A 22,936-nucleotide genomic window follows, 5' to 3' on the forward strand; every position below is an offset into this window, starting at 1 on the left:
AATTCTTTGAGATGGAAAGTATTGTACAAAGACTTAACGTACCTTGAAGTACACAGTCCCCTTCTCTTTGACAATGGCAGCCTGCTCCAGTTTTTCTTTGGTATCCATCTCCCAGGATTCTTTGGCCTGTTGTATAAATGCGTGACGATGGTTAGATGAACTAAGAAGGAAAAGCATCAGCTGAAAAAACTAAGAAAAAACTATAGCTACTTCTACACCTTGAAACACAGTGGCTTTTAAAACTGTGTGCCCTTGCTGATGCTGGTAGGTTAGAACTCACCCTCCATGAGAACAAAGGTGTAGCTTGACCCATGCTGCTCAAGAGGGAGGCTTGGGCGGTAACGCTGTAAGAAACATGGGCTGTTGAGCACTCTTTAAGAGTGCATCTTTAGAATTACAAGGTGAGGCCACACAATGAAAGCTGGGGCCTCTTTTCTCATTCTGCTGCTATACTGTTATTACAATTTTGGCAAGCTGTTTCTCTCAAGATTCAGTTTTTAACTCTAAAATGGGAACACTACTGCAGGCAAGTCACAGTTATATACTCAAACACAGTTTTAAAAATTCCAGGTCATGTAATTGTCTATATTCACTGTGAAACAATCAGACCTGAAGCCTCCAAACTAGCACAAGTTTACTTGGGGAATTTCAAGGAAAACATAAGTGGGAGGACGGAGGTGATGCAAAGACATAAACAAGCACTTTCATGATCACCTGCTAATTTGTGTGTATCATTACTTTCCCACATTACAGATATGAGTCCAGGGACAACTGCACTTTTATTAAGAACAGCTGGATCATAGAGAGTCAACATCACAATCTGAGAGGTCCTTTAGGGGAAAAGCACTGACACAGCCATTGTCAATTTACTGATAAGAATTATGAAGCTTCAGTGGATTATAAATCTGTTCTTAATATTACAAAACAGAAAATTAAATCATGTTGCTACCAACAACATCACACACAGTCACATGGTTTCAAGTATATAATCTCATAGCACTGTGGTCAGAAAAGATGCTTGAAACAATTTCGGTTTTCTTAAATTTACCAAGGCTTGCCCTGTGGCCCAGCATGTGACCTGTCCTAGAGAATGTTCCATGTGCACTTGAATGTGTCTTCTGGTGCTTCTGGAGGGACTGCTCTATAACTATCAATTAAGTCCATCTTGTCTTAACTGTCATATGTCATTTAAGGCCTGTGTTTTCTTATTGATTTCTGTCTGGATGATCTGTTCACTGATGTAAGTGGGGTGTTAAAGTCCCCACTATGAGTGTGTTACTGTCAATTTCTCCTTTTATGTCTATTAACAGCTGCCTTATATACTGAGGTGCTCCTATGTTGGACTGCTGTATCTTCATGGATTGATCACGTGGTTTCAAATGTGCCCTTGGGGCCGTGACTGAGCACAGGCTTGCTGTGGTGTACCACAGTACTACTCAGGAGTGAGAGGGCGCCTGAGTGGGCCAGGGCCACAGGGCCACGATGGGAAGGGGTGGGGGTTACTTTACTGACATGGAAACAAGAAAGCCAAAGGCCTAAATAACCATGTGCAAAAGATCCCTTTTTCCCTATTTAAAACAACTTTGTGCCATGAAGACAACTTTGGAGGATCAGGACTTCAGAAGACATTATCTGACAACAAGCAATAGCTGTGAAAAGAGCGTGTGTCTGTTTGTGTTATGATCCGGAGCATCACCATTAGGAGAGGATCCCAAAGCTGTCCTCCCCTTTCTCAGCCCAACATTAAGAGGCCCTCAGGACAATGATTTCCTTTCTGTGTCTAATAACAAAAAAATGTTCATTTTCTAGTCCAAAGCTTAAAGTAAGGAACATGGAGGTAGCACTGGGAGGGGATGAAAAATGTCTTAAAAACGCACTCACAAGGCTCTCAGGGAAGGGAGACTTTGGTGGGCAGGGACATAGCTGGATGTGACAGTGTACCCAGCTCAGGCAAATGTTTTGTTTGTCCAGGGAAGCTGCTGCTGGGAGCCTCCAGAGGTGGATCTGAGATGGCAGTATGCTCAAGGAGGCATGCCGTTTCTGGATCCTGAGGCCAACACTTTTTTCTACTTGGACAGGTATGAAAAGAAAAGGTCTAAGGTTAACAGATTTGTTCCTTGTGTCCCTTGTCATGGAGCCTGGTGGTGCACGAAGCCTTGTATTTTGGATAATAACTTGGAGCCACAATGACGGCCTCTTTGCAACTCTTGTGAAGGGTACAACCCGTTCAGCCCTGGAAAACTGCACCCCACTCCCCCAAGGAGCTGCTTGGCAAGAACATGAACCTTTTTGTCTTCAACCCAGGAAAAAAAGTACAAAAAGAACAAGTCTAGGAACAAATAAGGGAACAAGTCTTGGCTTCTACCCAAAAAAGTTAATAATAATAAAAAAAAAAAGGCTGACACACAGGAACAAAATAAGAACCCTGGGCTCCTTGGTTGTGTATCAGCTGTGCTGTGCTTTAGGAGCAGCATCAGAGACAGGGGACAAACTCGGTCATGGAAAGCACGACATACAAATACCTTCTATCTATACCATCTGGTAATGTAAGATACTAATTTACAAGAAGTGGATGGAGAAGAAAATCTGTCATGATTTCAGAGAAGTTGGTATTTTCTCACCTTTTCGAAGCTCTTAAGTGTAACTTCATATATAAGCTCAGCATTAGGTTCAATGCCAAATTTAGGCTTCCCTGCCTCTCCAAAACCATATCTGAAATGGAGAGGGAAAAAAAAAACAAACAACTTTAAAGAACTGGTTTATTTCCAGGCACCTCCTTCGGTATCTTGACGCATCACATTAGCATAGAGCTCTCATTTGCAAACTACACACATCAGAGACCCTGAAGATAAACCAGATGTTGGTCAGAACATACAGTGCCAAGTACCACTGCTGTGGTTTTTTAAGAAGCCAGGCTCCATTTAGTCTTCTTCCTTACATTCCTGTGTGATGCAACACCTGGACTCCTTGGGACAGCTTGCTTAATATAATTGTAAATGTCACTGTCTTTTTCTCTGTTTGATTTTATATCTAGTTCTTTTTAAAAAAAACAGACACTATTTGACTATCAGGGCTGAAGCTTCATCAGGACCTAGAGAAGACAGACACTATAATTGTTAAAGTGCTATGTGGGAGAGGTATGTTTTAATGAGCTTTTAACTTTAAAATATTGTCCCCTTCCAGAAGTGCCATTTCCAGTCAGATAAATGGGGGGAAAGGATCACACACCAGAAAGGATATATATCCTCACAGTATTTCTTCAAGACTTTTAGAAAGCATACTAGAAAACACAAAATATAATGTAAAAAAGCAGCCCCAGCAAGCTCTAATGCCTCATCAAGAGAAACACGCTGCACTGCATTCCCATAGCTCCCTGGCTGTAACACTACAAAACACTGCGTTTTTTAGCCAAACTTACTGAATACAATTACTGAGGATACAGAAATCTGTTTTTTTCAGACCATTTAAGATTTTAACAAATGCAAGGCATTCGAGGGAGCACACGTCTACGAGAACGGAAATTCTGATGGAGCTTTGTCTGTCTGGTTCAGCGGTTTCCCAGCATGTAGAACAATGCCCAGCATAATAGGAAAATGTTCCCTGGAATAATTCTACTCCCATGTGTTTCAAGCCAACTTCTCTTTAATATATGGAATGGCACTGCAAAAAACTTAGTAACTCAAACACTCAGGCTATGGGATGAAAGATGCCAAAACTGGATTGATGTGTTAATAGCTTCAGTTTTCTCTGGGGTAAGAGGATTGGAGTAGGAACACTCATCTCTTGCTGTCTGCACCACTTCTCTCCTCCCTGCCTCAATTTTTCAGGAAGAAAATGTTTACTCACATACCTCCACTGTCACACAAGACAGTGGAAGCTAGAGCCAGAGAAGGCACAGAGACGGACTGAAAGCTGGTAGGAATGGGGTGTGGCGGTTTTAATAGCAGGGCAAAGGGTATCTTCAGCAAAGAAATAAAAGCGGACATAATTACCAGTGGCCAACTGTAGGAAGTGGTGACTAGTTTTCTACTTTGAGCTCTCAGACTGCTGTATCTCCTATTTTGTTCCTGCCATCTGGTAAATAAAGGACATTCTTTAACTGCTGGGAAGCAGGTAGGCAGGTGAGTCCTTGCTGAGCGCTGTGTTTACTGACAGCGTAGTTGTACAGTCCATTCTGTGAAGAGGTATATGGAACACAATCCCAGGGAACTGTTTTGGGAGCATCTAAACTGACTTCCAATTATACAGAAGCTTGTCTGATTTACTCTGGATTAGGCAGGGTGAGGAAGGACCCACAAATTCATCTGATTGAAAGACATGCATTCTCAGTCATGTCCGACTCTTTGCAACCCCATAGACTGTAGCCTGCCAGGCTCCTCTGTCCATGAGATTCTCCAGGCAAGAATATTGGAGTGGGTTGCCATTTCCTTCTCCAGAGGATCTTTCCAGCACAGGGATCGACCCCACTATCTCTTGCACTGGCAGGTGGATTCCTTACTGCTGCGCTACCTGGGGAGCCCAAGTGAAAGACCACCACAAATGGAATTTCAGGCTTAACCAAAAGACAGGCTGGGTTACAGTAACAGAAGGAATCCAGTATCAATGTTCATAAACTGACAGGCGCCTGCGGAGAGCAGAGAAACACTGATTGCTCATGACCATTATACCCTTTTGTGCACACAACCACCACCTGTACCTTACATGCGATTATTCCCTTTTTACAGATGAAGGAACTAAGACTCAGAAGTGCTTCCTGAGAGTCACACAGAGGCAGTGGTGGAGCCAGGATTTAAATTCAGACTGTGTGGGTCCCAGATAATTGTTTAGTTTTTGAACCACACTGCCTCATAATGAGATACTCTGGATCTTGACAGCCTGTTTTTGTTTGGGGTCGGTGCCGTACAGAAGACAAGGAAGAAAAAAGTTAAAACTAGCCATACTTTACCTAAAACAAGAAAAATTAACCAGTCACCATATTTAAAACAATATTAAAGACATTGTCCTGATGAGAGGTAAGAAAATGGGATTCTCTGGATGTGTTTTATGAGTTCTTTATTATGAAAACATCCTGTCAAGGAGTCTTGTCAGAATCAAAGAGAAGGTATATGCCCTGGAAATCTTTTGGAGAATGAAATACAGGTGACCCTAACAGTAACACCAAACACATATTTGCAATAGCCATATTTATAGCCACACTCAGCTGCAGTGTGTCTGTTAAGTGGGAACCTGGTAAGACAAGCGAATTCACTGTACACACTCCCCGCACGCCCGGATTCTCTACATATACAGATCTTACTTACATGGTGCACGTGTGGGCAGTCTCCTGTTACAGGCATTGCACTTCGTGACTCCTTAACATACTAAGCAACATCTTAAAGAGGAAATAATGTGTTCCTTTCTAACCATGCTATTTCCACAAAACATATGAAAAACCTCTTAGACCTAGAAATTCATGAAAACTTGTTGCCTACTTTTATGCCTGAAAAATCTACCACATGTTAAAACAGGGTTTCCTTTTCCCTGTGGTCTGAGAGTCAAATGGGAGAGTCATCAGGACAGCAATATCAGCCAATATGCTGAGGGTCCGGGTGTGTCAGGCACTTTGCTACACTCCTTACATGCCTTCTCTTACTTAGTCCTCCACAACTCTGTGAGGCAGATACTGCTATCCCCATTTTATAGAAAGGGAAACAGACTTAGAGTCAAGTATACACGGCCGGTAAGCTGCATGTTTTTTGTTTCTTTTTTTTAAAACCACAATTTAAACCTGCAAGGAACCATCTGCATTAATAAATATAAGGGTAACTCCGGCTTCTCTCTGCCCATTACAATTGAGACATCTGTTCCCACAACTGGCTTGTCAGCTAGGTCAAAATGTAATAAACTGATTCATATAATATGTTTACAATACAAGCAGAACTCCTCTGCAAGGAACTTAAATTTGAAAATATATGTGCATAAATACCACTCTCTTTATATGAGCTTAGAACTAATGTAACTTTGGGATGCTGGATTAAAAATAATTAGATATTACTTAGATATGGAAGTGATGGCCTGTCTATGCCCCACCTGAGTTAAAAAATAGGTTCTTATAGAAGAGAGAACTAGATTCATCTGAGTGAAGTACATACTACTATTTACATAGTAAATGCAAATAAAACACAAAGGTGGGAATATACTAGTTCAGAAAGGAATAAGCAGAGAAAAAGAAGGTATTAAATAAAAGGTGCCTCAGTGAAGGCTCTAAAGGGTTCGAGATGTAGAGCATTTTGCAAGGCTTTTCAAGTGGATTAGTGGCATGACTGGAACATCACTTGAGAAATACAATTATGACTCAAGCGTCAGGGCAAAGGTAAATATGCCATTGGATTAGGACTAAGGCTACACAAGGCAAGCAATTGTACAAAAGGCACAAGAATACCTATTGGCAAGTGCAGGTCATCAGGATTCCCAGTAACTCAAAATCCTACTGACTGAAACCCAAGGATCCAGGGAGAGAGGAGACACGAGATAAGCAGATGCACTTTCACACAAATAGAATCAAAACACCCTGGTTTCTCTCAAGGGTCCATTTCTCAAGATAGAAGGGTTAGATCCATGGTATAATTTTAGGTCTAAAAATAATACCAAACATGTTTTCACAAGAGAGACTGTTAGTGTCTGATAGTTCTAAGCTTGGAAGTGCTAATGGATATCCTTATGATGGGAAAAATTTAGGCAAAAATGAGTCATCTCCTCTGCCTTTAGATCCAGGAAGAGCACTCTTTTTTCAGAGAGTCTGTATAAGAACAGGTGGCACAGATTCAAGTGGTAATAAATCATCCAAATGTTGCTTCTACTTCCAGCCCCCACGTTTTACCGCCTCCAGCCTAATTCAGAGAAAAAGGGAGAAGGGGCAAGAGCTTCCTGTCTTGGCGACATGGCCGGCAAAACAAACAGAGAAGCAAAACTCGCCTGTCAGTCCTATCCTGAACACACATCAATCAAGTGAACAGGCTTACAAACCTCTGTAATATTATAAGGCCCATTAACTCACTCTAACTGTAGCCTGATTTAATTAATTGTTTCCACTCTTGGCATTAACTTCACTGAAAATAGCAAAATGCTGATTGAAAAAACAAGTGTATCCCTGTTCTTTAGATAACCTCAGTCACTGTGTACTGAACCAGTACACTGCTTACCGTGGTCCAAGATATAAAATACATTGTTCCTCACGCTGCATTTTCTCCAGGGCTTTGTCGATTCCGATTGGAATGTCGTGGTCTTCTCCTTCACCAACGATGAACCCCACATCTCTGCAGTCAAACGTCCTTCCACCACAGCGGCCTTCCAGGTGGACTGAGAGAGGGGAGACAGGACAGTCAGCAGAGCTGCTCCTTGTGACTGGCTAATGTAGGGCCGTGATAAAAGAGTATTTCCCCTTCTTCTTTGCATCTGGAGACATATGGATTATGTCCTGTTGAAGCTTAGTCCACCCAGTTGGGAAATTTAAGCTCAATCATATTTATTTCTGTTTTAGGTTTAAACTTAAAAATTACTGTAACTATATGAATAAGATAGTTTAGCAGATAATAAAGTGGAAACAGTTCTAACTTAACCTGACAGAGACATCCTCTACTGTAACACAAGAAAAACTAATTATTTAGTAGGTAATTATCAAAATGCCACAAATTTAATACCAAGTAGATAAAGGCTTAAACATTTTCTTGGCTTCAGATGTCTGGGTTGAAAAACAACTGAATGGCTATTTCTCCAGTGATATACGAGGGTTAACTGAATACAGAAGCCCTTTTTTAAGAGCTTTAACCTCATTCACAAACATGTTTAAATAAAATGGAAAAGCCAAAGGCAACATCATCAATAACACAGCTGTAATCCCTTAGTGGAATAATAAATGTAAAATGTGAAGGAATCAAGTCTACTATAACTTGAAAAATCAAATTTCTCAGCCACCTCCTCAGAAATGTTCAGAGGTCAATTTCTCAGGGCCTACTTAGCCACTGCACTCAAACTCAGCTCATTTTCAGGGTAATTTCATATTAGATAAGTGGCTTTATGTTAGTATAATATAGGAAAAATGCATATAGATATGTATTTTCCTCTTGATTGGTTAGACTTTTCCTTCTGGGATAAACAATTCTCTGAAACTTTCCAACTATGTTTAGTATTAAGGATATTCATTCCTTTCCATTTAGGTCTTTGACTCAGTAAGAAAAATGGATGGTTTACACGACAGCACAGCAGCCAAAAAGCAATATAAAAATTTATCTTTCATAAAAAATTCTTTATTCCTGCTTCTGTAATATAATGGCCTCGATTCAAATGTAATGAATTCCTAAAATGCTTCTTTTCTACGACTGGTTGGGCTACTTTACTTTAGATCAATAACTTGCTTTAGAGACTAAACATAACTTGTTCTGTTACACCCGTTCGATGAGACAGTTATGTTCCAAATACAAATTCAATTCCAACGTATACTTTTCAACTTCTGAATCTCAAAGCTCCTTTGAAACTCTACAACTCTATAGTTCTATGACCCAGTAATGTTAACTCTAGACACAGACCAGAAACTAGTTTCAAAGCTAATTCCTGTAATTTGATCAGGTTACCTTTAGCCCAGGCCTAGGAAATGAGAGAAACCCTGAAAAGTAAACAGCAGTGGCACAGATACTAGGGGCCAAAATGTCACATGGACATTTATGCTTTCAAGTTCTCTACCCTTTTCTAATCACTAGGATTAATACCATCCTGATTTGTTCCCATCACAGATACAGGATGGAGCCAGACACTTGGGCCAAACTAGAGAAGGCCTGATTCGAGTCAGACCCTTTAAACAGGGGCAACAGCTAGACTGGCTCTCAGAGTGGAGCTGGAATAGAGGAATTTTATTCTGTTCGATACAGATGACTCTCAATTAACTCACCTTTGGAACATTCTATATAAAATACAACTTAGCTTGCAGCACGGTGAAAGTTCTCTCGGAAACAGTCCCAAATAAATTCAACTTTATTATTTTCAAATACGTACACACCTGAGAGATTCTGCAGGAAATTCTAAGCTTAAGATATTTTTACTAGAGGGACTTCCCTGGTGGTCCAGTGGCTAAGACCGTGCGCCCAGTACAGGCAGCCTGGGTTCCATCCCTGGTCAGGGAACTAAATGTCTGTCTGCATGCTGCAACTAAGCCCTGGCACAGCCAAGTAATTTTTTTTTTTAAGATTTTTTTTTTACTAGAGTAAAAGCTCGTATTTCTAAAGGATTTGAGAATTCTAAAAAAATTTATGTTCTTATATATTTTAAAATTTGCCTAAGAAATTTAGAAAAGTGATGACACTTTTCATGTAAAAAAGATTTGCTGAGCAAAGTGAATTTCAGCCCACGTACTGTAGCACATCTCAAGCATTGAGATTTATGATCCTAGTAGCTCACAACTTTTTCTGTGTGAGGTTTATTGTTAGAAGTGTTTTCCTCCCTGAAGGAGAGAACATTTAGTGGGGGAGGAAGCTATCAGTACATTCGTTGTGGTTTTAGGTTGATCAACTTTGAATGTGTTTTCAAAACAGGAAATCCAGAGACTCTGTGAAAGATTCCTGCCTGTGTGTCAGTTTCCTAGGCTGGTTTTCAGCTTGATGCATATACTTGATCTGAAGATTATAGAAATGATTTCAGAAATTCTCCTTACATGTGATAACCGCTTTATGTTAGGGAAAGAAAAGACTGGCTACTAATAAACATGTTGGGAAAGATAAGTGAAGCAAGCAAAAAAAAAAAAAAAAGTTCAAGTCAAATTATAATTAAAGTATAATTAAGAAAGGAAAAAAAAAAAAAAAGTTCACCGCAGCTGGTCTAAGAGAGATAATACTGGGAGAACCAGTGTTTTAGCCACCCAATAGGGAAACATTTGCAATAATGCTTACAAACACTTACTACCTTATAGAGAAACTAATCTTTTTTTTTCTATTAAATCTCTTTTAGGTTGAACCTGAATAAGCACTATAGTACCACAAAATCTTAAACTGATATGCACGTGCGCACACACACAGCAGTCTGTGTGTGTATATAAAACCTTTTAATATTGACATTAATTATCTGGAATGTCAGTGCAAGAGGAGGTGTTATAGCCTTAGCTAGTAGAGAGCCCATTGATTCTTTACATCTACTAGCAAACCCTATCGCTAGGTTAACTGGTTTCTAAAATTGGAACACTGGTGTGACATGTTTCATGTGACAGCTGACGAGAATTCACACCCCATCCTGGAGCTACAGAAATGCCTGCGGATCGCCACAGCAGGGTCCCGGTCCCCCATCATGGGGACAGATGCAGACACGTCTGGCTCCCACATAACTGCTTTTTAAAAAATTGTCTCAACAATTGCTACCAAAGAAAACCATGGCAGCTCTGGCTGTGGAAGACCTGTGGTTGCTTTTGACCTTGTATCACTTAGTGCAAATACTCATTTAATAAATATTTAATAATAACCATCATGACTCACTGGGAGCTCGGCCTCTAGGGCTCAGGAGGTCTGTTGCTAATTCCAACCACCCTGATTTACGGGAAGTAAATGATCTATGACGTGCCCAAAGAGAATAAAAGTACATACAGGATGCTTCTACTTAGGGCTTTTTTTGGGGAGAGAAAGAAATACACAAGTTAGAAAGGGACATTTTCTCTTAACTTCAAGTCTACGTAACTTAAAGGGGGGAGATCCTCCAAACCCCACGAAATCAAACCAAACTGAATTACCCGAGCCTCCCCTCGAAATCCGAGTGTAACCACATCAAGTGAGCCTGGTCTGCTGCAAAACATCACTTAAACTGGAGCTCTGACTTATTGTTCTCTTACTGCCCTAGAGCAATTTTGTTTTGAAGAGCACAGAACACCCTGTTCTGAATGTGGCTGGCACATGAACTCGATGTGCTGACAGCAATTTGTACTCCGATTAAAATAGGGGGGGAAAGGAAAGAGTGCACTGCAGTAAGGAAAGAAAAAAAAAAACTGGAATGCAAGAATCGAAAAACTTGCATTTTGGGTATAATTTGTATTTTAGGAAGCAAAACTGAGAAAGAGGCTCCATAACCTTAAAACAAATTAAAAAGTGCTGTAATCCCTCCAGCCTAAAGACGTTAGCTCTGGTGAGTGTTTTTCTCTTTTCTAATTATAGTAGTTGGTGTCTGATAGCTTTGCACTCATTCCCAAAACAATTACTGGGTCATGGGGATCTGAATGGGAATGTTGTAATGGCATTACTACTAGACAAGACTGGCCATTTAGCCAGAGAAAACCAGGTTGCGACAGGTTACTCCCACTCAGCAAGGGTTTTCTCTGCTGCCTACTTCATGCCAAGGGAGTTTCTCTCTGCTTGCGTTTCCTGCCTAATAGAGCAGAGCACCCAAGAGACAGTGGGATCTTAATGACCCCCTGAAGAGGCAGATCCAGAGATAGGTTTCTCAAATCAGGAGAGGCATATTAATCACTGAGCAGAAGAGAAACTGCTCCCCTCAGGCACGGCAGTCAACTCCCCCCACTGGAAGGCTGCTCAAGGCACTGAGGGACAGAAGCTAGCTGAGAGCGGGCATGCAGCCTGGCTGCTTGAACTGAATAATGGTTATACGTCTTAGTCTAAACAGGAAGCATACACATAGCAATACATTCTACACCAACAAAACTCCTCACCAGTCTCTCCTCTTCACGCTAGTATAGCACTTGAGTCACTGCTGGATTCCTGTCCCATTCAGTCACTTAATTGTGGCTTTAGGCAAGGTCATTTAAATTATCCGAAGATCAATTTCCTCATCTATACATTAGGGAAATAATGTTAGCTAACTGTTGACAGGATTAAATTAGGTACTGAATTAAAACTTTTAGCCCAATACTTGACATCATTCATTTTTATGTCAGGGCAGCTACTATGTGAAAACACTATTATGTGCGGCTACACAGAGATGAACTCAATGAACGTTAGCTATGATTATTTTCCTGCAATGAGTGGTAAATTATACCAGATTAAACAAAAATTAGAACTTGGTATGAGAAACCAGTTAATGGCTCCACAGAGAGTGCTGTCAAAATGTGAATAAAATTCAAAGCAGGCAAAGGCAATCTCTTACACTTTTGTACCTCGCAGTATGTCTAACTGTGTGTACAACACACAGTTCAGGGCCAGAAAGTAAATATTTACTTAATGATTAATCTGAAAACAAGGCATTAAGGAAAATGTGATTTTCACTCATTTATAGGAATTTTCCCTTTTGAATATATTAGAACTCCTATTTTTAATAAACTTAAGAGCTATTTAAATTCTTCACTGATATGCAGCTTTTGTTTTTAGTACTATTCTAAAATAAATGGTCCATTGGCTGAATTTTTAAATAACAAAAAGATTATTTTCTACTAAGATTTTACTCTACCTGAGGATTTGAAGATAACTTTTAGAGCTATATGGGCTTCCCTTGTGGCTTAGACGGTAAAGAATTTGCCTGCAATGTGGGAGACCTAGGTTCGATCACTGGGTTGGGAAGATCCCCTGGAGGAAGGCATGGCAACCCACTCTAGTATTCTTGCCTGGAGAATCCCCATGGATAGAGGAACCTGGCAGGCTCCAGTCCATGAGATCACAAAGAGTCAGACACGACTGAGTGACTAAGCAGCCTTTCAGTTCAGTTCAGTTCAGTCTCTCAGTCGTGTCCGACTCTTTGCAACCCCATGAATTGCAGCATGCCAGGCCTCCCTGTCCATCACCAACTCCTGGAGTTGACTCAAACTCATGTCCATAGAGTCGGTGATGCCATCCAGCCATCTCATCCTCTGTCGTCCCCTTCTCCTCCTGCCCCCAATCCCTCCCAGCATCAGAGTCTTTTCCAATGAGTCAACTCTTCGCATGAGGTGGCCTTTAGAGCTATGTAAAATGGAAATATCTGAAAGAATAAACACTATCCATTTTAGACCCAGGTGCTGTGCTTGGTCGCTCAGTCGTGTCAGACTCTTTGTGACCCCATGGACTGTAGCCTACCAGGCTCCTCTGTCCATGTGATTCTCCAGTCAAGAATACTGGAGTGGGTTGCCATGCCCTCCAGCGGATCTTCCCAACCCAGGTCTCCTGCATTGCAGGACTCTTTACCATCTAAGCCACCAGGGAAGCCCAAGAATACTGCAGTGGGTAGCCTATCCCTTCTCCAGGGGATCTTCCCAACCCAGGAATTGAACCGAGGTCTCCTACATTGAAGGCGGATTCTTTACCAGCTGAGCTACCAGGGAAGCTCTAGACCCAAGTACCATACAACATTATTTTGTGAAAATATCTAATAAAATGGTTTCAAGAACTGCTCTCTCTTACTGGACAAAATTTGCTAGGGCATTAAAGCATGTGAAAAACAAAACCAGAAAAACCCTCATAGTTCTATCAGATTTCTTTTTTTAAAGAATTTTTAATTGGGGGATAATTACAGTATTGTGCTGGTTTGTGCCGTATTATCAACATAAATCAGCCACAGGTATACACATGTCCCCTCCCTCTTGAAACTCCCTCCCAGCTCCCACCCCACCCCACCCCACCAGGTTGTCACAGAGCACTGGGTTGAGCTCCCTGTGTCACACAGATTCCCACTGGCTAGTTTACATATGGTAATACACAGGTTTCCACGCTTCCCTCTCCGTTCGTCCCACCCTCTTCTTGGCCCGCTGCATCTGCAAGTCTGTTCTGTCTGCGTCTCCACTGCTGCCCTGCAAATAGGTTCATCAGCACCATCTTTCTAGATTCCACACACATGTGTTAATATACAACATGTCTTTCTCTTTCAGACTTACCTCTCTGTACAACAGGCTCTAGGTGGATGAACAATAAGCTCTAGGTTCATCTACCTCATTAGGACTGACTCAAATGTGTTTTTTTATGGCTGAGTAATATTCCATTGTATATATGTACCACATTTCTGTATCCATTCGTCTGTCGATGGACATCTAAGTTGCTTCCATGTTCTAGCTATCGTGAAAAGCTCCGCAGTGAACACTGGGGTCCGTGTGGCTCTTTCAGTTATGGTTTTCTCAGGGTATATGCCCAGCAATGGGACTGTTGAGTCATATGGTAGTAGTTCCATTCCTAGCTTTTTAAGGAACCTCTATACTGTTCTCCATAGTGGCTGTATTAGTTTATATTCCCACCAACATGCAAGAGGGTCCCCTTTTCTCTACATCCTCTCCAGCACTTATTGTCTATAGATTTTAATAACTGACATTCTGACTGGTGTGAGGTGATACTTTGTTGTAATTTTGATCTGCATTTAATAATGATAGCTCTATCAGATTTCAACATGGGCATACATTAAATCCTTCCTCTATTTTCAATTTTTGGACCATTTTGGTTTTTGGCTTCCCTGGTGGCTCAGAGGTTAAAGCGTCTGCCTCCAATGCGGGAGACCCGGATTCAATCCCTGGGTCGGGAAGATTCCCTGGAGAAGGAAATGGCAACCCACTCCAGTATTCTTGCTTGGAGAACACGGGGTCACAAAAGAGTTGGACATGACTGCATGACTTCACTTTCTTTCACTTTGGTTTTTGGTGCTATTTATAAAGAACATATGTATTATTTATAAGGAACACATACCTATATTTTGTTGTCATCTTTGTGTTAACCTCGTGAGAATTTCTGCCTTTAATAGGTGACTTTACCTCATTCATATTTTTTGTAATAGGTGACTTTGATTGATTTTATTCCTACCATCTTATTTTTTATTTCCTATATAATGTTTTCTTGTTATTTTTCCTTTATTACCTTTACTAGTTCAGTCAAATTTTCCTTGTTCCTTTACTTCCCCACTTCATGCTGGTGGTTTGGAAGTTCTACATACTATTCTTATTGGCACCTAAGATTAAATTTTGAACAAATCATTTAACACACACACACACACACACATATTTATCAATGTGAACTAATTTCAACCTCCTCCTGAGAAACTTGTATGCAGGTCAAGAGTTCGCACCAGACATGGAACAACGGACTGGTTCCAAATTGGGAAGGCTGTATATTGTCACCCTGCTCATTTAACTTATATGCAGAGTACATCATGTGAAATGCCAGGCTGGATGAAGCACAAGCTGGAATCAAGATTGCCGGGAGAAATATCAATAACCTCAGATATGCAGATGATACCACCCTTACGGCAGAAAGTGAAGAGGAACTTAAGAGCCTCTTGATGAAAGTGAAAGAAGAGAGTAGAAAAGATGGCTTAAAACTCAGCATTCAAAAAACTAACATTATGGCGTCCAGTCCCATTACTTCATGGCAAATAGATGGGGAAACAGTGGAAACAGTGAGAGACTTTATTTTTGGGGGCTTCAAAATCACTGCAGATGATGACTGCAGCCATGAAATTGAGAGAGGCTTGCTCCTTGGAAGAAAAGCTCTGACCAACCCAGACAGCATATTAAAAAGACATTACACTGCTGACAAAGGCCCATCTAGTCAAAGCTGTGGTGTGAGAGCTGGACTGTAAAGAAAGCTGAGCACCAAAGAATTGATGCTTTTGAACTGTGGTGTTGGAGAAGACTCTTGAAAGTCCCTGGACTGCAAGGAGATCAAACCCGTCAATCCTAAAGGAATCAGTCCTGGGTGTTCATTGGAAGGACTGATGCTGAAGCTGAAACTCCAATACTCTGGCCACCTGATGTGAAGAACTGACTCATTTGAAAAGACCCTGATGCTGGGAAAGATTGAAGGCAGGAGGAGAAGAGGACAAAAGAAGATGAGATGGTTGGGTGGCATCAGTGACTTGATGGACATGAGTTTGAGCAAGCTCCGGGAGTTGGTGATGGACAGGGGCATGCTGCAGTCCATGGGGTCGCGAAGAGTTGGATACGATTGAAATGAACTGAACTAATCGGCAGAATCTGAGTAAGAAAATCATTTTAGCCAATTTCCTTCCTCTCATTTTCCTTCATTTCCCATCTGCATCTCATTTTGTTAAAATGACCCAGACTGTTAAACAATTACTATTTTTAACATTAGTCCTACCATTTCAGGGATCCCAACTTCAGCTGTCCTGGTATGGAAATTACTTTTATGCTCACTGATGTTTCTTATGGCTGAGTCTTCACTTCTTGGCTTTATCTTTTGTGACGTTTTAGTATATCCTATTTCCCCCCCACCCCCCAAAAGGGCACAAGTCTGCATACTCCCAGTAGTTAATTTTGTTCTTATAGTTAAGTGGGAATTTGGCTGGGGATAGAATTTTAGGTTCAAAATACTCATAGACAATGCTTAAAACGTCTTTTCGTATGTAGTTTCACAAGGTCATTCTGATTCTTAGTCCTTTGCACAGTTTTGGAAGCATGCAAAATTTTAAGTAATGGAATTAAGAAATTTCAGCAGATATACTCAGCCATAAAAAGAATGAAATCTTGCCACTTATGACAACATGGATGGACGTCGTATTTATGCTAAGTAAAGTAAGTCAGACAAAGACAAATACCATCTCATTTCATGTACATGTGAAAACTAAAAAACAAAGCAAATAAACAAGTGTAACAAAACAGAAGCAGAGTCACAGATACAGAAATCAACAGGGATGCCAGAGGGGAGTGGGGATAAGTGAAATAGATGAGGAAGATAAAGAGGTACAAACTTTGTTAGAAAATAAATGTCAGGGATATAATGCACAGCATAGGGAATACAGTCAGTAATACTGTAATAACCCTATATGATGACAGATGGTAACTACACTTGCCATAGTGATCATTTTGTTAATGTATTGGGTTGGCCAAAAAGTTCATTCAGTATCAGCTTGCTGAATGAACTTTTTGGCCAACCCAATCTGAAACCAATATTTTAAGTCTATTATACTTCAACTGAAAGAAAAGAAAAGAAAAAAGAAAGAGGGAGGGAGGAATTTCATCAGGATGTATGTAGGTGAAAATGCACTCCTGTGCCACTATCAACTGGTCCTTTCAATCTTAAGATTCTTCTCTCTTCCTCTAGGAAGATACATATTACCTATCCTTGATTAATTTTTCATCTCTTTGGGTTTTTTTCTCTGTGTTCTGAGATATTCTTTACCATCTTTTGTATCACTAATTCAGGATTCTGAGACTGTCCATTTTGCTTCTCAATCCTTCCTTGGTATTCCAGTTTTGATAATCACATTCTTAATTTACAGATACTTTCTTATCTTCTTCATTTTCAGAGAAGCTGATCTTGAGTCATGAATTCAATATCCTGTTTTAAATATCTCTGAAGATAGTAATTAGTATTTTGAAAGTTCTCTTCTATTTCTTAGTATTTTGTATTAGTATTTTGAATACTTAGACAAGTCTATCTGAGTGTTTCTGTTTCAGAATCTGCTGAGGATTCTGTATTATTTGGCCATATTATAAAGGAAGGATTCAGAAAGATCAAGTGAGTTTAGTTAGCTGGCACAGCTTTTCTAAGCTCTTGGATTAGGTAAGCCTTTTCCCAAGAAGGGTGGGCTGATCATGGGGATCTCTGGGTGAAGAGCCCACAGATATTTATTGAGCATTTACTATGTGCTGAGATGATGTGCACAGGAAGGCTGGGGACACCTTTTTCCACTGGTGACGTAGGAGAAAGTTTTACTTCAGGAACAAGACACTTCAGCTTATTTACTGTTGGGCAGAGTTGCTCTTTCACTTTTTCCCCCTTCAAATCTGTTTTCAAAGTTCAAAGGTACTTTATGTTCTTATTCTGCAGTCCAAGTCCTAACACATGGAGTCTTCCGAGGCAGATCCCTATTTTTATTTCAGAAATCTAGCCTTACTGACTTTAGTCTGGGAGCAAAAGTCACAGCCAAGCCCTACAGTAGTAATTCTGAATCCCTGGCTGCAAAGTAGAATCCCTTGGAGAGTTTTTTTTTTTAAATTTGCAGATTTCTAGACCCCATCCCAGTCCTCTTAAATTACAATCTGTTTTGGTCTAGAAATCTGATTTTTTCTCATAAACAGCAGTTAATTCTAAGAAACTCAGCTTGTAACCTCTTTTTTGCCACACCACACACCAAGTGTGGAATCTTAGTTCCTGACTGGGGATCGAACCCATGCTTCCTGCATTGGAACCATGGAGTCATAACCACAGGACTGCTGGGGAAGTCGCTGCTCATAACCTCCTTAGAGAATTCGTCTAGCTGCTTAACATCTGTCTGATTCCTGGGTGTTTGATTAATATTTATGTATCATTAAATAAAATTACATGTTAAGTCACTGACCCAATTATACAACTTGTATTATATGAAAAAAAAAAAATCCTTATGCCTGGAGTTCCATCCTTTGAGATCTAATATTCTTATTTAACTGGTCTGGACTGAGACCTGGGCATCAGGATTTTAAAAGCTCCTCAGGTAATTCTAAATTCAGCCAAAGTTGAGAACTTGCTACATAAGCAGCTTGCTGGCCCAGCTGTTCCATACTGTTTTATAACAACCCTTATGATTGCCCCATAGCCTGCTTTGGCTCCCTTGTACCAGCTAACCAAGCTTGGAGTTCTGCCCAAGTCTATGGAAAAGAACAGTATGTAGCTCTGCAGAGGTCTTTACACCTGTTGTGGGTTGGGTTTCCTGAGTCTAGTTTCCATCAGTCCAATTTTATCTACATATTCCAGAAATTCTTCATAATTTTTGACATACTTCTTGAAGTTTTCCTGTTTTCTACCACTAACATAGATTTCTTCCTCTTTTTTGAAATCATTCTCCATCTATCCCCTTCCCTTCCCCAACTCTCATTTCAGTGGGATTCGTGGAGGGAAAGGTGAGGGGGAAGGGTACTCCCAACAACTCAACTCCCTGTAGATCACTCTGTTGAAACTTCCACATTTGAAAATACTGCCGACTGTCTGTACTCTTTGCATTCAGATGTGGTTGAAAGTACTGTGAGGTAAGAGTTAGTTTAACTCAGAGAGCATTTTGATGTACCTACTCCAAGCACAAAGTTAACAAATCAGAAGAGGTGAGAGATGGGAGGTGGGGGAAGAGGAGCTGGTAGCTCTTCAGAGTTGCATGTCAGTCAATTGGTTTTTCTAAGAAAACAAAGCTTAAAAGTAACAATGTAGCCACTACTGGCAATGAAACTAAAGTATGATGACTAAAGTATCAGTCATCATGATAATGTCAATTAGAGGACCTTAGAACACAGTAACTTTTCTTTAATGGAAAAAGGACAACATTGCATAAAAATTACAAGATGGTCATCTTAATTGACATAAAAACACACACTGGAACAGGATCTATTGATTTGCAACCATTAGGATCCTGACAGAGGGAGTAAAATATCACAATTTCTTTGAGAAAGATTAAGTTCTGTCAAATTAATGTGCAATTCTGTCTTCCACAAAGAAACCATTAAAAGGAAACAAAAGATCACAATTCAATATAAGCCTTTTGATTCCATCCATAACTTTGTTCTTCAAAAAACCAACCAACAAAAATCCTGGAGAAATATGATTTAGGTAAGATTACTAAGAAGGTATATAATTATTTTAAAGACTGTTACCAAAGACAAACTGATTATGGGTTCCAGATCAAACCTGGTAGAGGAAAACGATTTACTAATGGATTGGCTGGAGAGTATAAGGGAAAGAGAAGTCTAGGGTTTATTTCCTTAAATCTATTTAAAGACAGCAAAACATATGATATAAACATAATATAGAAGATAAAGAAATTAAGTGTCTGCCACATTCTAGGCACCTTTCTTAACTGTCACAACAATCTGTGGGGGTAAAAAAATTATTCTTCTCATTTTACAGATGAGAAAGATGGATGCTCAAGGTGATTAAGTAACTTGTCTAAAGTCATAAAAATATCAAATAGTGATTCTGAGATTCAAAATTCGTGTCTATCACTTCTGAAGCCTGTGGGCCCCTTCCCCTGACTATTCATTGTACCTTTATACAGAAACGACAGGAAACTCAGTCCCTCTTGTATATCTATAATGACACATTATAATGGATGATCACTGTCTGTAGTTTTTCTTTCACAACTGGCCTTAGTTCTAGGATTTCTACTTGGTTTTGAATAGTCTATAGTGATGCTGCAAAAAAGGCACATCAGTCAAGACAAGACTGAGAAGACTTTAAAAGGAACAAGGTGATCTTGGTTTCTGACAGGGACCACTTCTGAGTCAACCTTCTGTCCTCCTCCCACACAGAGTTGCAAAGAGCTTCATATAGGTTTCACAGAGGGAGAGCGGAACACCTTAACCTTGACAACTGACAATACAACAAATTTTTATAAAATTGATTTGTTCCAGAAAACCCAAAAGGGCTTCTGGGATAAAAAAGAATAAACCATTTACTCTAAAATTCCCCAGGAAAATACAAACTAACAAGAGAGACAAAAAAATTAGTCATTGCCTTTTCTTAATATTATTTAGAGACAGAAAAGAATAAAATTATATAAAAGATTATTCCAATATATCAAAAATTCTATTCACAGAATATATTAGAATAGAAAGAATTCTATATGGAATATTATATATCAATATAACATGTTGATAGAATATTAGATATCAATATGTAGATATATATTATAGATAATATAGATAATAATACACATCTAATACATAGATATCTATCTATCTCTCTCTATATATAGATATATATCATGGCAAATAGATGGGGAAACAGTGGCAGACTTTATTTTTCTGGGTTCCAAAATCACTGCAGATGGTGACTACAGCCATGAAATTAAAAGATGCTTACTCCTTGGAAGGAAAGTTATGACCAATCTAGATAGCATATTGAAAAGCAGAGATATTACTTTGCCAACAAAGGTCCGTCTAGTCAAGGCTATGGTTTTTCCAGTGGTCATGTATGGATGTGAGAGTTGGGTTGTGAAGAAAGCTGAGCGCCGAAGAATTGATACTTTTGAACTGTGGTGTTGGAGAAGACTCTTGAGAGTCCCTTGGACTGCAAGGAGATCCAACCAGTCCATTCTAAAGGAGATCAGTCTTGAGTGTTCTTTGGAAGGAATGATGCTAAAGCTGAAACTCCAGTACTTTGGCCACCTCATGCGAAGAGTTGACTCAGTGGAAAAGACTCTGATGCTGGGAGGGATTGGGGGCAGGAGGAAAAGGGGATGACAGAGGATGAGATGGCTGGATGGCATCACCGACTCGATGTACGTGAGTTTGAGTGAACTCCGGGAGTTGGTGATGGACAGGGAGCCCTGGCGTGCTGTGATTCATGGGGTTGCAAAGAGTCAGACACGACTGAGCAACTGAACTGAACTCATTGATCTCTACTATTCTATCAATATATTATACAATATATAATATATATCAATATAGAATATTGATAGAATATTAGATAGAATAAGATAGAATATTATCCTTCATGCAAAAAGGGATTATAAGAAAAAATTAATATATCTGCTCATTTCTGCCAAAAAATACAAGAATAAACCAAGAATTAATGAGACTGGCTACCTATAAGAGGGAGAAATTTAGGAACAGAATGGAAATAATGAGGTAATGGGGACAGGTTAGTAGGATGAGGGGGATAACACTTCTGAGTGTATCTTTTTATATCATCTAGAATCATGGTAATGTTTCATATACCCCAAAAACAAATAATTAAAACCAACCAGAGTGTGAGGGGAACTCCAATGGAAGGCAAACATAACAGATGAACTTAACTGTATTACAAGTGAGTAACATAACCACAACGAAGGGAATGAAAATGAGAGAACTAACCTAAGTTGGAGAGTAGTATTTTCAGTGTATGACAGGCTCAGGACAAAAGGAACTACTTTCAAGACACATCCTACTTAGGAAATCTGCTTTTCACGGGGGTGGGGTGGGGGGGGGGGGTGGTGTGCGTGTGTGTGTGTGCATTCAGTCACTCATTCATGTCCGACTCTTTGCGACCCGATGGACTGTAGCCCTCCAGGCTCTTCTGTCCATTGGATTTCCCAGGCAAGAATATTGGAGGGGTATGGGTTAGCAATTCTGAAACTGCTTTCTGTGTATACTATGATTAAGCAAATAAATAAATATACTGTGGATAATGAGAGCCAGGTTTCTCACTGTAGGAGAAAGCAGTTTCAAAGAAGCAGAGAGAAGGCTAAAACAAATCTGTGATGGGGTGAAACTGAAAGTGTCAGTACGTACCCATAGTTTTTAACGTATTATTGACCAGGGAATTTCAGCAGAAACTAACACCTGTGGCCAGCAATTTATAAATAAATCTTGAAAAGTCTCTGGTCAATAAAGTTCAGGTGACAGAAAATGTATTAATATGTTTCTAGTCAATAATGAGTTAATACATATTCACATACTAATACAGAAGTATACATAGATATGTACAGATGCACATTGAAGTACATGTGTTTCCTGGACCCCTTAGAAGCAATAACATTCCATAGCTTGAGTATACCTAGCACCCAGATCTTCATTTCTAAATACCATTCTCCAGGAAAAGGAATCAGAGCTCCTTGGAGAAATGGCTGATTCTACACCTGGGGCAGGAAAATTAACCAAATAAACCCTGAGCATCCAGTGGTGTCCAAAGCAAGCATGTGCTCAAGAAACAGTGTTGAAAGGACAAAGGAGCCAAGCTGAAGGAATTTTCAATTTCCAAATCTAGGACAATCTGAGCAACAAGAGTACTAATGAACAATAACCTACAGAATAAAACAATATCCATGGGTCAATACTGGTGTAAATAAACAAGTGAATAAACAAACAGGGGAGAAGAGGCAGTTCTTCCTTACAGCAGAATTCTAACTAAATGTAGAAGAAACAGTGGAAATAGAAAAGTCACCATTAGGCAAATTATATACCACAGTAATAACTGTTGCATACAAAAACCGTTCATTCAAGGGTGCTAAAGTTAGTGTGTGAAGGTGTGATGTAAAAGAGGTTATTCCCATAGTTTCCTAATATTTCCCTCCCAATGAGATACTTCATAATTATGGACAGAAAAACAGTAACTTTATAGTG

The 22,936-nt window shown here is 39.8% G+C and overlaps 1 protein-coding gene across 2 annotated transcripts in view; it reads right to left on the reverse strand.

Moving 5' to 3' along the window:
* The window catches only part of FKBP5 (FKBP prolyl isomerase 5), a 122,244-nt gene that overhangs the window by 9,920 nt on the left and 89,388 nt on the right, over positions 1–22,936 (reverse strand). For both annotated transcript variants that reach the window (XM_027525365.1, XM_027525364.1), the window contains exons 7-9: positions 7,182–7,338; positions 2,622–2,712; positions 43–126 (exon numbers count right to left, since the gene is read on the reverse strand). In XM_027525365.1, coding sequence (XP_027381166.1) covers positions 43–126; positions 2,622–2,712; positions 7,182–7,338 — 332 coding nt within the window. The remainder of the gene's footprint in view (positions 1–42; positions 127–2,621; positions 2,713–7,181; positions 7,339–22,936) is intronic.

Source organism: Bos indicus x Bos taurus, chromosome 23 (assembly GCF_003369695.1).
Source record: "Bos indicus x Bos taurus breed Angus x Brahman F1 hybrid chromosome 23, Bos_hybrid_MaternalHap_v2.0, whole genome shotgun sequence".
NCBI classification, from domain to species: domain Eukaryota; kingdom Metazoa; phylum Chordata; class Mammalia; order Artiodactyla; family Bovidae; genus Bos; species Bos indicus x Bos taurus.